This window comes from Gouania willdenowi, chromosome 17 (assembly GCF_900634775.1).
Source record: "Gouania willdenowi chromosome 17, fGouWil2.1, whole genome shotgun sequence".
Taxonomy (NCBI): domain Eukaryota; kingdom Metazoa; phylum Chordata; class Actinopteri; order Blenniiformes; family Gobiesocidae; genus Gouania; species Gouania willdenowi.
The window spans coordinates 320,036-337,926 of record NC_041060.1 but is presented as its reverse complement, the minus strand read 5'-3'; the positions used below and the strand labels follow the sequence as shown (position 1 = coordinate 337,926).

Here is a 17,891-nt window from a genome sequence, read left to right as displayed (position 1 = left end):
TTAAACTTTTTTTTTCCAATTCATAAGCTATAATTGTGTTAAATAATGTAAAAAAGGCAGGTTTCTGCAAGGACAAAAATATGGTAACGTCAATAAACCCAATTTTCTACATGAAAAAAAAATTTAAAACAGTAATCAAGACCTGTTATATCATCCAATAACACTGTAAGGTAAAAAAAAAAAAACCTTATAAAGGGTTAAGGCTACTTTTAATGTGATGCCCACTAAATACATTCCATAAATAAACATCATCTGTGCAAAGTAAAAAATATTTATTCCACTTCAATACTGGAAAAAGTTCTACATTTGTTTTTAACATATCTCAAACAACAACAACGAGTGAGATTATGGCGCTATGGAGTGATATTTGCGTAAAACTTGCTCTATTCAACGGCTGATTACAAAAGAATGAAACGAGCCAGAAACAAGTTTTTTGTTGATGACAGTAGAGGCTTTTCAGATAGTCATAGTAGAAAATATTCTGTGGGTCTTTAAAATCAGTCAAAATGCTCAGAAATGGCTGGAACTGATGGGGTAGAAAATGAAAAGGAAAAGGACAATTTAATTTATTTATTTCAATCAATTTAATATAAACAGCTTTTCTAGTATGTTTACATACATTTTTACTACATGACTAATATACGTATATGATGTACCGTATCATAACTGTAGATAAACATAAATACACTGCTCATGGGAGGAAGTAGCACTTAAGTGCAAACCTTAAAATGTTGTGAATGCTCGCACTGCGCTTCGATTCATCTCTACACGAAAAGTATTAATTGTAGCTGTGAACATTAAACATAATTAACGTTATGCATTAAAACGATTAAAGCAACTATTGACAACCATTGCTTGGGGGTTGGTTTCTGAGGAGATGAAAACTCTTTGAAGATGTTTATCTTCTTTATTTAAAGGAGTGTAGGGCAAGATTTGTGGAAAAATAAACATTCATTTTCTTTTAATGCTAATGGTTAATAAACGTTCACACACATTTCTACTACTCAAATGACGCTAGTGCGCTTTCACGACGCTTTGAGAGGCGTCCCACTACCGTAAATAAAGAGGAATGAGAAGAAGTCGTCGTCTAGGAGACTGAAAGAAGACAAACACAGTGGACTAAACTACTGTTTGGTTCCACAGACGTACGCAGAGGCATGTGCACAGGTCTTACAGTAAATAGTCACAAGAACGGAGAGTAAATAAAGAACAGAGTCACAGAGTGTGGATCGGGACGACCCAACCGTGAAAACCTCATTTTTTTTTCAAAGAACAAGAGAAATGAAACACAAACAGGGGTACAGTGCACGCTAGAGACCCATGGGATGTATTTCTATAATCCATGTATGAAAGATAATGATAATCTGTGTAGTTCTCACTGTTAAAGCTGCATTCTTCAGCTACAGCAGCTGCAGCAGGAAATGAAGAACGCTGCACGCTAACCACACCATGTGACCAACACCACCACCTCTACATATCTGTGTGAACCCCACCCCTCAGGGTTGGGTCGGGTATCCATCCTCTAGTTACAGTAACTAATCAGCTGATAGTTCTACTAACCACCGTGGTGTCACCATGGAAACTGATTTATACTTCCTGCCCTGGGCTCATTTAAAGAGTGACAACATTCAAACAGCCATAGCTTCTTCAGATATTATTTAATGTGTGTGTGTAAAATCACACTAAATAACCCTGGCCGACTTGTTCCTGTTTTTTTCATGATGTGTTACATTCTTGACTGATAAAAGTGAGTTTAAATAACTTTGAAATATAGTCTTTGTAATTTCTTTCTCCTCAGTGTGAGAGAGTTATCCTGCTTTGTCCAAGACACTGCTCATGGTCTCTCCACCAAAGTCAGGGACGGCGACTACGCCGGCCTGGTGAACACCATGGGACACCTCATGGCCATCCGTGACAGACACATCAGTAACGAGCAGCACTTTAAGCCTCTCCAATCTACAGCCGAACTCCTCAAGACGTACGGACAGCAGCTCCCGGAGAGCGTCTACACACAGCTGGAAGTGTGTAACCGTGTGCAAACACACACACTTTTCAATTCACAATGGCTGTTCTTACGTTTTCTTCTTTTGTGGAATCACAGGAACTGCCTGAAAAGTGGAAAAGTCTTCGAAAAATTGCGTTTACGGTCAAACATGAAGTAGCACCACTGCAGTCCAACGAGGTTTCAGTCATACGAAGGAAATGTGTTCGCTTTGAGGTGAGTGGGATACGAGCCCCTCACTATGAGCTCAATATCTGACATCATACACCCTATTACATTCTGCCCTGTAATAGTTATGACTCCACCCCCCTGTAGTGTTTCTGCATTATAAGGTGTTGACTATTGTTTTTACGTTCTAGGTTAAACAATATGAGTTCAGGGAGAAATTTCAAACAGAATCAATCTTCAAGATAACAGTGGAGGATCCATACAAACAAATTGATAAGGTATGGAACAACAGACGTGGTCAACTGGTGACCCGGGGGCCACATACGGCCCTTGGTCTACTTTTGTGCGGCCTCCAAAATAAAAGCACAGATAATTTAAGCAAGTTAATTCTGTCTTCTTTTTTGAAATAATGTCATGATTTCTTTAATTCAGATAACTTTCAGGAAATGCACTTTGAAATTCACTTTGATCTCCTGACATGTTTTGACTGCAAACTGTCAGTCTTCTTCAGAGGCATCTAGTGATTGCTTTGATGTATCATTTCATAAGGAAAGCATCAAAGCAACTACTGATCACTTTCCTTATGTGTTACTTCTGGGCGTGGCTCAGTGTAAAAATACACTGAGGAAGACTGACAGAGGCTTCTACCTGACATGTTGGCAGTCGAAACATGTCAGGATATCAAAGTACTTCAAAGTTGTCTGAATAAATGAAAACATAACATTATTTCATAAAAGCACAGAATTACAGGAAAACAGAAAAAAGAGAAACCAGGAAACAAAGTACGACAGAAAGACACAAAATGACTCCATAACCACACAAATGCACAAAACGAGAGAAAAATGTGGAGAAAGACTTTTAAAAATGAGTTCTTTGCCTCGTTGTGATCAAAGTTGTCCATGTCTGGTATAGATTTTTTTTTTGAACAATTTCTACTAAACTATATAAACAAATGTGGTGTTTTCCGTTTTTTCATTTTGTTGATGATTTGTCCGTCTAGTCCAATCGAGTTGTAGCAGTGATGGAGATGGAAATGAAGAAGTTACAAGACACTGCTGATCTGTTTGAAGTCAGCTTCCCCGACTACAAGCAGCTCCGTCAGTGTCGCTCTGACATCATCCTCGTCAAAGCCGTGTGGGACATGGTGACCTTTGTAAAGGTGCTTTTTAATGTTCGATTATAAAGGAACACGATACTCAGATATATTCTACTACTCAAGGACAAGTACTGTTACTTATTGAAATTGTACTCATGTAGAAGTCAGTCATACATAAAATACTTGAGTAAAAGGAAAGGCAAATATATTTGTATAGCGTATTTCATATTTCACTGTGCTTTACATGATCAAACATTCAACAGCTTCAAATCAATAAGAACATTAAAATCATTTAAAATCAGCAGCAACATGAACAAAATCTCCCTCTCAATCTGGGATAAATATTATTCAAAATAAAAGTTACTAAGTGCTTTCACCCCATGTTTATTGTTGGTAATAAATTTTGGTACGCGTCCATAGCGTACAGTAAACATCTGGTGTAGAAACGTAAAAAGGAGGAGCCATAATCTACCACAATTTTCCACAAAGGCATCCGTAAACTTATATTTTAAATAAAGTAGCATAAATTAATTCAATAAAAAATGATGAGGCGTCTAAATATAGATCCATTTATCAACTGTAAAACTGAGAACATAACCTGCATTCAATGATGATTTGATGTCTACGTTTAATCTGATTGGTCGACTATAATCTGATGCATTACGTTTAATCTGATTGGTCGACTATAATCTGATGCGTTATGTTTAATCTGATTGGTCGACTATGATGTGATGCATTTGATTTTTTTGTAGTTTCACAATGTCTGTTGATCATTTTAAAACAAAAAAAGAATAATTTTACTCAGTAATGGTTGGGTGTAGAAATGTAATTGATTACTTATTATTTTAAAACATACTTAAATACAAGTAATATTACTGAATACGTTCACCTCTGCTGATTCTATGTTTTTAGACGAGTATAGAGGACTGGACTAAAACTCCATGGAAAGAGATCAATGTGGAGCTGATGGACATGGAGTTGAGACGTTTTGCTAAAGTAAGACTGGCTTCTGTTCAGAAAATGTAATTAAATGAATGATTTAACCGTTTAGACTTGGTTTCTCTTTATTTTGTTTTGTGAAGGAGATGAAGGTGCTGGAGAAGGAGGTGCGGGCGTGGGATGTGTATCTGGGTCTGGAGTCCACTGTGAAGAACCTTCTGACTTCTCTACGAGCCGTCAATGAGCTTCAAAACTCAGCCGTCAGAGAACGACACTGGCAGCAGCTGATGAACACCACAGGGGTAAGAAAACTATGGTACAGTTAGCGCATGCTAAAATAAACAGCAAGCAAAAAAACACCTTTAAAAGACTTTTTTTTTGTTTTTGTCACATAAAAATGTCAATATTAAATCTAAATTTAATTGTTTAATCAAAATGTTAAATCCAAATATCACGGGTGAAACTAAAAATTGTAGTTAATATGCAAATTCACTGTTTAGATTTACAGTAGATCTAACATTTAGCTTTTAGATTTAATATTTATCTTTACATGTAACATTTAGATTTAGATTCAACATTTAGATCTATCATTTAGCATTTTGATTTAAATTTAACATTTATATTTAAATGTAAAATTTAGATTTTAATTTCATATTTAACATTTAGATTTATTTTTTACGTTACTTTTGACCACTTAAAGCAATACTTGTGAAATTTATGATTTTTTTCTCATAAAAACATAATGTCAATATTAAATCTATATGTTAAATATTAAATCTAAATGTTAAATATAAATACTAAATGGTAAATATAAATATAAATGGTAAATCTAAATGTCACTGGTGAATCTAAATATTTAGCTAATATGCAAATTCACTGTTTAGAATTAGGCAAGGCAATTTAGCATTTATCATTTAAATTTAGAGTTAACATTTAGATTTAACATTTAGATCTTGTATTTAAATTTAAATTTAACATTTAGATTTAAATGTAAGATTTTGATTTAGATTTAATATTTTGATTTAGATTTAATATTTAACATTTAGATTGAACATTTAGATTTAACCTTGACATAATTTTTACGAGAGAAAAATATCACAATTATATTATATTTAACAATTATATTTAACATCTAGATATAGATTTTAATATTTAACATTTAGATTGAACAAAAAAATCACAAATGTTACTGTAAATCTGGTCAAAAGTAACAAAATACATTTTGTAAACGTGGTATGTTGCTAAATGCTGCAAAAAAGTTGCTGTTCATTTTGGGCTAACTTTACAGTTGGCGTCTCATAGAAAACCGTTTTATTTAACTGTCTTATCTTCATGTACGCCTTTCTTGTTGAATCCATTTATTATGTAAACTCTTGAACCCAATTATCTGCCTTTGAAATGTGAACGTACAGGTCAGGTTTGTTATGGGGGAGAGCACCACCCTGGGGGATCTGTTGGAACTACAGCTTCATCGCGTGGAGGATGAGGTGAAAATTATAGTCGACAAGGCGGTAAAAGAAATGGCCATTGAGAAGGTAGGATATAGAAACCAATGTAATAGATTGTGTCATGATTCAAATATTAAATCAAATAGAGCACTTGTAAATCTGTAATTAATGAATGATTTTAAATAATTATTAACATAACATAAATTAAATAATTAATACATTTAAAAACTCCCGATACGATTCAATTCACGATACTGGGTTCACGGTACGATTCTCTCACGATTTTTTCATTTACAAAATGAGACTGTAGACAAATTTTTTTTTTGGGAAAAAATTAGAAAATACTGTATTATTTTCCTTTTATTTTTCATTGTCAAAAGAATTCCTTGATAAACTGTTCAAAACAATGCAATTTAACTAAAAATAAATCTTGAATTAAATAAATAAAGGAATAATACAAATGAAAATGAAGCCTATTAATTTAAATTCTGGTTCTATAATAAACAATGCAAAACTGCATAATAGTTTTTCTTTTAAAAGTGCAACTGAAAATGTATTTTGTGCCTTAACAATTGGACTTTAAAAAAAAAAAAAGTCATTGCACTGATTTACGTCATATTTGTTTGGACCAGCAGAGGGCGCTGGTAACACAGTGGTTGGTTGGCATGCAGATATTCTAGCAGTGAAGAAGAGAAGCTATGCTAGCAGACAGAGCTAATAGAAAAACGTGACTTTTGCAGATATTCAAGTAATATTACAGATATTTTTTCGGTGCTAAAGGGGTAATGAATCATTTATGAACATATTTAAGAGTAGAAGGCAGCCAGAAAGAAAGTATTAGCAGACTCCGCCCGCCGCCAACACTTCCGGATAGCGCCCTCTGCTGGTTAAAAAAAGTACTGCGATTCAATTGTCAGAAAATCGATATCAACCGCGATACCTATGAATCGATTTTTAACTGCCTTACGATTAATCGTTACATCCCTACTTAGCATGTATTTACTTAATTATATTAAATTGTACTTAAGTTGTGTTTTAAGTTATGCTTACTTATAAACATATATAGTTCCATTTACTTGAAAAATATTAGTTAAAGTTTCTCAAAAAGGAAGAACATGTTACACCAACTTGATAGAATTAAGTGAGTAGAACTTTTTCTATAACTTTAAATATAAACTACAAACACGTACTTGTTCTTCTGTAATAGTTACTGTTATTGTGATAAGGAAGGAATTTTATATTTCTGAACTTTTATCAATAGCACAATGTGTTTATGTGAGTTTTAGGGATTGAATGACCCCATGTTGATATTCTATATATATATGTGTATATATAAGGCCCCCTGTATAAAACACAAACTGTGACGTCATTCCTTACATGTACTGTATATAATCATACATAGTTCTCTTAAAATGACATTAAACTACAATGAAACAAATTAATAGATCACTGTTGCCATGCAATCAATGTTTTTGTTAAGCTAGTATTTTATCTGTTGCTGTTTAGCACTAGCTGCTAACATTAGCATGGTTGCTCTGCTAGCTTGTTTGACTATCGTGGATTAATAAATTGTCATGGATCTTCAAACACTGCCTTACCTCTGGCTTTTCCACATTTTCCTTTGCTTCTTTCCATTTTTTGTTCCCTGAGCATCAGATCATTAGTTTGGTTGTTTAGACATGACGTCACTGCTGCAGCAGTAAATCGTAAACAACCGGTCCGAGCTGACGTCACGCCTCAGAACTGACCTGTCAATCGATTTGGGGGGCGGGAATAAAACTATTTTTTTTAACTTACTGGTTATCAATAATACTACCAAGTTTAGTTTGTTAATAATATCAGCGCTTTGATTGTTTAATGCTGGCGCCCCTAGCATTTGCCTATACTGCCTAAATCACGGGCTGTAAATGTAAAATGTTCAAATCTAGTGTAATAGCTCCCAATATAGTTCATTTCACTTATATACAACTGCAAATCATGAAAATATGCATTTAACTTACAAAAACAAAAATCTTTCCTCCATAAAAACTGTTTGTTTTACTTTTTAAACTGCTCAAGATTTATTCTGAAATCCATTCTGAACCACAGCTCCACAAAACAAAAGTCCTTTATTTAAATGATGATAAAGCTAAAGCAACAATAGAGCAAAGAAGAAGCTGCATCACCTGTCGTTTCTCGTGTTCATTGTCATTGTAGGTTTTGGCAGAAATAACCCAAACATGGAGTGTGATGTCACTGTCGTACGAGACCCACACCAGCACAGGAACCCCGCTCCTCAAAGCAGATGAGAACCTGATCGAGACTTTGGAAGATAACCAGGTCTGTACCTGTTCATCCATGTCATTCATGAGCTTTACTGCGTCTGAGGAAGTAGAAATCAGCTGTTATAACCTGTTTATCTCAGGTGCAGCTTCAGAACATCCTGATGAGTAAGTACGTGGAGTATTTCCAGAAAGAAGTGAGTGGATGGCAGAGGAGGCTGATGGTGGCCGACTTGGTCATCTCGTCCTGGATGTCCGTTCAGAGGACGTGGGCCCACCTCAACAGCATCTTCACCAACAGCCATGATATCCGCTGCCAGCTGGCCAAAGACGCCGAGCGCTTTCAGGGAATACACACCGACTTCCAGGTGCTGGCTGCCTTTTGTTCTTTCATTCAGCCGTAATCCACATAATCCCTTAACCTTTGTTTTATTCTCTATTTGCTCAGAGTTTGATGACAAACGTGGTGCAGAACAGTAACGTTGTGGATGTGACCAACCAGCCCGGGTTCCTGGACAGCCTGGAAACCTTACAGCAGAGGTTGTCTGTGTGTGAAAAAGCTCTGGCTGAGTACCTGGAGACGAAGAGGCTCACGTTCCCCAGGTTTTATTTTGTTTCTGCGTCAGATCTACTGGAGATTGTCTCTAAAGGAACACAGCCTAAACAGGTAAAGGATCACAGCAGATTATGTTCTGAAAATCCCTTTAATTGGAATTAAAACCTTATATCTGTGTAATTTAATCAGGAAGTAGAGCTTTGAATTGATTATCAGAATTTAGCTAATTAATTGCAAATTTGTTTGTAATTAATCACCATTGATCTCATTTTTTAAATTTGTAAATGATGGTTATATTTATTGAGGTGAGATGTGAAATTGCATTTGATTTTACAAAGAGAAAACACTGAAAATGCTGAGTATGAACAATGCTCACTTCAAGTCTGTTATTACAAATTAATAAATAAATAGGATAATCTATTAGAATAAAGTTCCCAAACAATCAGACTTGTGAATTCTAGTGTCATTTTGAGAGAATTGCAGAACAGATTTGAAAGATAAAGGTCCAAAGTTGTATTGCTCGTTTACATTCAGCTGCTGAGGCACAGCAGTGTGTCTACATTACGATTGCAAATCTGTCCTTAATTAATCACAATTATTGGCATCTTTTAAATTTGTAAATGACAGTTATATTTATTACGGTGAAATATGTAATTACATTTGTTTTCACAAAGAAAAATGCTGAGTATGAGCAATGCAGACTTCAAAGGTCTTGGCTTTGTTTAAATACAGTCTGTTATTATCAAAAATATTACTTGAAAGAAAGAAAGAGTCCATCAGAATAAAGTTCACAATAAATCTAACTTGTCAATTTCGGAAATTCTAGCGTGAATTTGAAGGAACTGCAGAACAGATTTGAAAGATAAAGGTTCAAAGTTGTGTCCACATTCCGTAATTAATAACAATCGCATCTTTTAAATTTGTAAATAATTTTGATTTTACAAAGGAAAACACAATTTAGAAAAAAAGGTTTTGGTTTTGTTTATGGCCAGTTTGTTATTTCCAGAAAGAAAGAAGTCTACTAGAATAAAGAATCTAACTTGTACGTTTTGAAAACTCTGGTGTCAATTTGAGAGAACTGTGAAACAGATTTAAATGATTTTGCCTGTTTTTATGCATTTTAATAATGTGACATGTAGCACAAAGTGTCTGGTCTTTGAGGTTAAAAGTTGTCTTGATCTTTTACATTCAGCCGCTGAGGCACAGCAGTGTGTCCACATTACTGTAGAAAATTGTAGCTCTCTGTTTCTAAAGTCGTTACTGAGTTGTTATTAAAAAATATTGTACCAATAATCTTCTGTTATTATTCACAGTCTAGAAGGCTTTTGTATAGTGACACTTTAGATTCTCTCACAGTGAATAATAAACATACAGACAGAGGTGCAGTGGTCACATGTCTCGTAAGTCTTTGTCCTGAGTAAATGATTAGCTAGTTCCCATTTAGCGTTAGCCTCTGTAACTTTATTGTTAGTTTGTCAGGACATATCGGCCCAAAAACCGCACCTGTCACAAAGCTACCAGAAACTTAGCTCACTTCTCTACGCGTACTTTTTGCCCCAGGTGACGAAACACATGCTGAAATTGTTTGACAATATAGCAGATCTTCGCTTCAAGGACGTGAATAAAGACAAAGAAAAGGACGATGGGGACACAGTCGCTGTGGGGATGTACAGTCGGGAGAGAGAGTATGTTTCATTCTCTGAGCCGTGCATCTGTGAAGGACAGGTATTGAATTACAGAATTTAATTAAGATAATGTTGTTGTAATGGTAACTTTTCTGGTTTTTACTATCCAAATGAATTTGCCTTGACTGGTTTTAAGCCTGTTTTTTATGCATTTTAATAATGTGACGTGTTACAAAATGTCTGGTCTTTGTGGTTCAAAGTTGTATTGCTCTTTTACATTCAGCTGCTGAGGCACAGCAGTGCATCCACATTACTACAGGAAAGAGTAGCTCTCTGCTTCTAAATTACATATCGTTATTAACAATGACATTATTTTACCAATTATAATCTGTTACTATTCACAGTCTGGAAGTTAGATTCACTCTGAGTGAATAATAAATAGAGCTGTGACATACAGATCGCTGTCAGCACCTTGTGTGTCCTTCTTCAGGCTGAATGTTGGTTAAGTGCGTTGGAGGCCACGATGCGCTGCACTGTCCGAAAGGAGATCCAGGAGGCCGTCGCTGCCTACGAGGACAAACCCAGGGATCAGTGGCTGTTTGATTACCCTGCACAGGTCTGCTATGTGTTCCCTGTACACGTGTTTGATTATTTTAAATGTAAAACACAGATGAACCGTGGGTTGACCCACGTTTCTCGTGGTTTCCAGGTAGCGTTGACTGGCAGTCAGGTGTGGTGGGCCACAGATGTGGGCATTGCATTTGAGAGGGTGGAGGAAGGATTTGAGACCGCCCTCAAAGACTACAACAAAAAGCAGGTGGAGACAAAAAATAAACCATTACATCAAACGTGTCAAACTCGAGGCCCGGGGGCCAAATCCGGCCCTATAGGGGTACGTGATGGCACTACAAGGGGGTACGTGAGACAGAGAGAGAGTGGAAAGTTAACAAATAAAAGCATTAAAAATATGGGGTTTGAATTGTTTATTTTTAGTTAAAAATGATAATGGAAATGATCTTTATTAGAATATAAACTGAAAATACAAGGGTGACATACGAGATGATGGGGAAAAAACTACAGAAATAAATCTATAAAGTTGCTAAATAAATACTGATTTTGTTTTTTACCATTTATTTACAATGTTAAATTATTTAAAATGTGTTATCACTCATTCATTCCATCATTTTGCTTTATAGTTGTTTTTTTAATAATATTCTCGTGAGTCGGACAGAGGGGTTCTTGAGCGTAAATAGTTTGAGTAGCACTACTTTAGAGCGTCCAATTCGTCCTGCAGGAAAAATAAAAATTACATGAATTATTATATTATATTGAATTATAAATTATTATAATTATATTATCTTCATTGTAATATATATAATACATAATAATGAATAATAACAATGCATGATATATATATATATTATGAATATATTTGTAATATTATATAAAGTTATTATTATTATTAAAATATGAGTTATTGTGTAAATAACCAAATGATCCAGTTGTAGATATCTCATATTTGCCAATTTATTGTAACTCCACAATATTTTATGGGCTTGCAATTTATCATTGTTTAAGTCACATGAACGCTCAATTTTTCCACAAATCTTGCAATTTCTCACAAACAATTCTACAAAATTCCTCTAAATTACACAAAAAAATCTCAATTTTGTCCCCAATTTTTTAAGTAAATTGAACTGAGAACTAGGGCACAATAATGTTCAAATTGCTCTTTTTTCCCACCTATAATCTGCGGCCCTCTTGAGATTTAGGGTGGACTCACACTGGTAACTGGGGCCGTTCCAAGCTCACAGCAGGAATCCCCCCCCCCCCTGTCCCTTTTCTGACACGGTAGAACGGACGTGATCACCAGCTCAACTCGGTTCCCACAGAGAAACACATCATCACGTTAATTTAAATAACTGTAACTCTGTTCATGCTCTATCGGAGAAATTCCACCAGTTTATGAAAGATAATAAGTTGCTCTTTACAGCCAGTGTCGGTACATTGTGGTAATTTTACTCACACGTAACGGAAACATTAAAGATGCTGCTTTGTTTTGACGAAATTGACACAAGGAACAGAGAGAACCACGTGAGTGAGAAAGAAAGATTAAAACAGACCAAATAATGGTGGATTTATTAAAAATGAAAGACTCTCTGATGATAAAAACCACCATGAATGGAGGTTCAAATGGATCTGAAAACAAAGGAGGAAACTGAGCCTATAAAGGTAAGATCAGTTTAATTTATGGATCAATAAATGTTCTGATTTTGTGGAGCTAGTCTTTGTGTACATTAATATAAGTGTAAATAGATGATTTTAATGTGTGAGACAGTTTAGGACAGAGTATTTGTGTGTTTGTTTAAACTGTGTGTGTGTGTCCATCTGATCATATTTATCTCCATCACTTTCAGTTTTCCTTTTGATGAACATGACATTATCTAACTCTTCTTTTATTTCTTCTTCTTTAAGTCCACACAGAGCGGCCACGCCCCTCCCTGGACATTAAAACCATGAGCTGATCCTAGTTTCCATCATCAGGTCTAGACCCATCACTTCTACAGACAACAGACAGAATGGGATGCACTTATTTATTGAAATACATATTAAATGATTATTTAATTTTCTGTAATTTTATTTTTTAGAAGATGTTTTTGTTTCAATAATTTAGAGACTTAAGGAACAGATTGTTATAATGCATAATAAAGGTGATTTACCTGAGTCATCACTAATTACAGATTGTTTTTAAGTCTTTGTATAAAAATACTTTAACAGGACAACAATGATGTGCAGAGCTACAGTAATGTTGGCTTCATACAACAATAATAATAATAATAACCACTGCACACACCACCAGAGAAGCTTCCAGTGAATAATTTACAAATAAAAAAAGTTCACTGATGGTGACATTGAGATCTCAATGTCACCATCAGTGAACTTATTTTATTTTTTTTTGTAAATTATTCACTGGAAGCTTAGATATTGTGTGACAAAGATATCAAAGTTTGTTGTTTTGAGAAGAGTCATATTTATGATTAAAAGTTATGATTGTATTATATTCTAAAGTTTATAATTATCTGGCTCGTCTTCCTTTCTTTCTGTTCACAGCATAACCTTATATTTAGTTCTACAAAATGTGTTTACAGCTAATTTTACTGATTATTGTTACACATTATCCTGTATGTGTATTATATACAGTATAAATGTGTAGATTAAACTGTTGGAGAAACTATTTTACTAAATACAAAGTAAACGACATGTAAACAGAAAAACAAAGGTAGAAATAGTTTATTTAAATTATGAAATTAGTGAGTTGTTAAAGTGCTGAGGTTCAGTGGAGGGTCTTCTTCTGCAGAGACGTGATGATGAGGGGTTTGAGTAAAACCCAAAATTCCATGGTAATTTTGAGGATATAAACATGCATATAAACACATTACTGGTATATTAACTCATATAAACCAAAACATATAGAAATGGGACATTTTACGGCTGAAATGTGTAACATATTACTGGTATTTTGAGAACAGGACACGTGTAGATTTCTGAGCAATTCATTATAGTTGAGCAGGACTAACAGGAACTCCACATACTGATAATTGGTATTATCACATGTGCACTAACACGACACGACCTCTTCTAGCAGGACCATCAGGCCGTTAACCCCCCTGTGGTGCAGTTCACACCTACGCAGGCCAGACAATGGCCCCCCATGGTTTCACACATGCACAGAGCTGGTTAGGAACGGCCCTGGTTGCCAGTGTGAGTACACCCTAAACTGGTCTGTATTTGGCCCCTGAACCAAAGATAGTTTGACGCCCCTGCGTTAGATGTTTAATGACGTATCGCTCCTCAATGGATAATTACTTTAATAATTCTGTTTGCTTTATGTCTAGATCACACAGCTCAACTCTCTGATTCACATGCTACTGGGAGATTTGTCTCCTGGGGACAGACAGAAAGTCATGACCATCTGCACCATCGACGTTCACGCCAGAGACGTGGTGGCCAGTCTGATTTCCCAAAAGGTTTTTTTGCACTTTTTGATACCAATGTACATTGTCGATATTAAACATGCTTTAATTGATGATGTGACGATCAGGTGACCACCGGACAGGCGTTTGCGTGGTTGTCCCAGTTACGTCATCGTTGGGATGAGGAGACCAAACACTGCTACGTGAACATCTGTGACGCCCAGTTCCAGTTCAGTTATGAGTACCTGGGAAACACAAACCGACTGGTCATCACTCCACTCACTGACAGGTACGCTATGGTTTCACAATAAAGGAACAGCTGTGTTTCCAACACAGGTTTTCACAAATGTCAACAGAGTATAATCACACTTTGAACGTCTTTCCATTGATGGTTGTTTTAAGGAGGAGCCTCGTACCTCTCGTGAAATCTCATCCCATCTCACTCAACCTCCTTATAACACTCATCATTCCTTGGGTTTTTACTGTCTAATATGGCACTAACATTTTATCAAATATAATGCTAAAAATGTTTGGTCTCTTCTTTGTGGAGCAAAATATCCAAGGTGTCTCGATACAAAAGTATCACTTCCGATACGATACCGATATTGCAGCTTTGCTTGTATGATATCAGCACAAATCATACATACTTTTATTTTTTTATTTTGTAGTGTGGAATGTTAGAAAAGGCTTGATTGAAAAACTGTTATTATTAACCAATTGGTTACATCCATTTTAACAGAATTTTCTACAATTGAATAAAATATTAATAAATATTGTTTTTTCAAGTACAAAATAATCAAACACTAGTTTATAATTCTATAATTGAATGGAATCAATACAATAGAAAGGATTTTAGATGCATACCGATATAATCTGATACTCAATTGTTTATTTTTGCTGGTATCGGAATGATATCTAATATATAATAGGATTAGGACACCCTTGATTATTACATTATTACAAACAACCAACAACCGTAGCCAAACAATTAGGGATGTAACGATTCACTCAACTCCCGATACGATTCGATTCACGATACTGGGTTCACGATACGATTCTTTCACGATTTATTTTACAAAATGGGACTGTAGACAAATGATAACTGAAAAATATTCCTTTATTTTTTGGGGGAAAAAACTATAAAATACTGTATTATTTTTTATTTTGTTTTTCATTGTCAAAATAATCCCTTGATAAACTATTCAAAACAATGCAATTTAACTAAAAATAAATCTTGAATGAAATAAATAAAAGAATAAACAAATGAAGAAGAAGCCTATTAATTTAAATTCTGGTTCTATAATAAACAATGCAAAACTGCATAATAGTTATTTTTCTTTTTAAAAGTGCAACTGAAAATGTATTTTGTGCCTTAACAATTGGACTTAAAAAAAAACAAACAGTAATTTCACTGTATTAGTCAGGTATTTGTTTGGACCAGCAGAGGGCGCTGGTAGCCCAGTGGTCGGTTGGCATGCAGATATCTTGCAGTGAAGAAGAGATGCTATGCTAGCAGACAGAGCTAATAGAAAAATGTGACTTTTACAGATATTCACGTAATATTACAGATATTCTTTTGGTGCTAAAGGGGTAAGGAATAATTTATGAACATGTTTAAAAGTAGAAGGCAGCCAGAAAGAAAGTATTAGCAAATTCCGCCTGCTGCCAACACTTCTGGGTAGCGCCCTCTGCTGGTTAAAAAAGTACTGCGATTCAATTTTCACAGTATCGATGTGAGTCGTGATACCTATGAATCGATTTTTAACTGCTTTACGATTAATCGTTATTTCCCTACAAACAATATAAAACTCATTTTTTAAAAGATTTAATAGAAAATAGTAAGACTTCTAAATCAGTATATTAGTACCCTATAGTTATAGTCTCTTCTAAACATTCTGTCTTTAAAGTAACTGATTTTCTTACTTCCTCCAGGTGTTATATAACTTTGACCCAATCTCTCCATCTGACCATGAGTGGCGCTCCGTCAGGCCCAGCTGGCACTGGTAAAACAGAAACCACCAAAGACCTGGGGCGCTCCCTGGGCATCATGGTCTATGTGTTCAACTGCTCCGAACAGATGGACTACAAGGTAACGTCTGAGCCGCACAGATGTTCCTTTCCACCAATGAAATGATGATTTTATTCTGTATTCATATCCATAGTCGATAGGAAACATCTACAAAGGTCTGGCTCAGACCGGAGTCTGGGGCTGCTTTGACGAGTTTAACAGGATTTCAGTGGATGTTCTCTCCGTGGTCGCCGTTCAAGTCAAAACGATACAGGACGCGGTTCGGAATAAAAAGAAAAGGTGGATAAACAAGTGTTAGCACAAGGGTTGGGGTCAATTACAGTTTTAAATTACAATGAGGTCTTCAATTATCCATGTTCAATTACAATTCAAATACAATTACATTGACAGGGTTCCCGCAGATTCTTTAAAGTTTTAAAATGCATTAAAGTCATGAATCTAAAAATAAGGCTTTAATTTCATTAAAATGTCTTAAATCAGTGTTTCAAAAGTCTTAATTTTTAACACGTAATAAGTATGATTTTATGATTGTAATTAGTCTAAAATTTCAAAATAAATGGTAACATTAGTTTGTTTTTTTTTATGTATAAACAACCTATGAAAATGTAAATTTAATTGTAAACATGGGTGTGGAACAAAGATTTTTCTTAATGGTTTTTATTTTTTTGTATTTTTGTTGTTTCATAGATTTCTGGCTATTTTTGTATTCATCTTGTGTTTTTGGAATGATTTCTATTAGTCTGTTTTTTTTGTGTATTTTTGTGTTTACTTTGGGGGTCGTCAGTCTGAACTAAACACTAGAAGAACATTTTTTTTTCTTTTTTCTGTCACTATACGTAGATTTATATGTTTTAAATGATAAAATGATCCTTAAGAGAAGTGACAACATTAAACATATTTTAATAACTGTTAATTATATATGTGTAAGTCATAGAACTTTAACATGGTTCCCCAGTTTTGCGTTTAAATAAATTGTAAATGGCTGTTTTTGTATAATTTCCATGCAAATTAAAATTACAGTCAATTAACTGAACTCAATTACAATTCAATTACGATTATTACAACAGCAACAGTTTTTTTCAGTTACAATTACAATTATAATTACATCATAACTGTAATTAATTGTGAATTATGCGATTACAATTATAATTGACTCCAACCGTGGTTTGTACTGTATGATTAATCTGGATAGTTTCTCTAAAATGAAATATAAAATCATAGATTTCACTTCCTGGGGGAGGAGATTGAGCTGAAGTCAACGGTTGGAATCTTCATCACTCTGAACCCAGGTTACGCTGGCAGGGCGGAGCTCCCAGAGAACCTCAAGGCACTATTCAGGTGTGTCACATGCAGTGAAAAAAAGCAATCTGAATAACATTCAGATTACAGTTTGACCAACTCTGCTTTACAAAGACTGCTATAAAACAACCATATATGATGTGCATATAAAACACAAAACAGCTGCTCCAAAATTAAAACAGTAGTTTTTCAGCGTTAACACAGTAATGTAAAGTAAGCTGTGCATATTCCAGTTTCACATTGTGCTGTTGAAAATGCTTATAAATAAATACGGAAAAACTAATTCACAGCATTTTTCTCAGCTACACAATGCTAAACAGGCTAACGAGCTGCTGTTAGCAGTGACTCAGCAGTAGCGACAGGCTGCATATTTACGACAATATACCGTGCAAGAGTTTGGCTGACCTGTCCCTGGATAACAGTCACAGTCCGTTAAATTCCATACGCTGTTGTTTTGGTGCAGAGGCTTTCATCACGTCCACCAACGCAGCGTT

General features: G+C 35.0%; 1 protein-coding gene across 1 annotated transcript in view; it reads left to right on the top strand.

Moving 5' to 3' along the window:
- Positions 1 to 17,891, top strand: part of dnah9l (dynein, axonemal, heavy polypeptide 9 like) — a 93,314-nt gene that overhangs the window by 22,799 nt on the left and 52,624 nt on the right. Inside the window, exons 19-36 of the mRNA XM_028472665.1 lie at positions 1,799 to 2,021; positions 2,102 to 2,218; positions 2,362 to 2,448; positions 3,171 to 3,329; positions 4,179 to 4,262; positions 4,349 to 4,507; positions 5,618 to 5,740; positions 7,850 to 7,972; positions 8,058 to 8,282; positions 8,363 to 8,581; positions 10,031 to 10,195; positions 10,586 to 10,711; positions 10,805 to 10,912; positions 13,992 to 14,123; positions 14,198 to 14,358; positions 16,002 to 16,158; positions 16,232 to 16,377; positions 17,320 to 17,436. Coding sequence (XP_028328466.1) covers positions 1,799 to 2,021; positions 2,102 to 2,218; positions 2,362 to 2,448; positions 3,171 to 3,329; positions 4,179 to 4,262; positions 4,349 to 4,507; positions 5,618 to 5,740; positions 7,850 to 7,972; positions 8,058 to 8,282; positions 8,363 to 8,581; positions 10,031 to 10,195; positions 10,586 to 10,711; positions 10,805 to 10,912; positions 13,992 to 14,123; positions 14,198 to 14,358; positions 16,002 to 16,158; positions 16,232 to 16,377; positions 17,320 to 17,436 — 2,631 coding nt within the window. The remainder of the gene's footprint in view (positions 1 to 1,798; positions 2,022 to 2,101; positions 2,219 to 2,361; positions 2,449 to 3,170; positions 3,330 to 4,178; positions 4,263 to 4,348; positions 4,508 to 5,617; positions 5,741 to 7,849; positions 7,973 to 8,057; positions 8,283 to 8,362; positions 8,582 to 10,030; positions 10,196 to 10,585; positions 10,712 to 10,804; positions 10,913 to 13,991; positions 14,124 to 14,197; positions 14,359 to 16,001; positions 16,159 to 16,231; positions 16,378 to 17,319; positions 17,437 to 17,891) is intronic.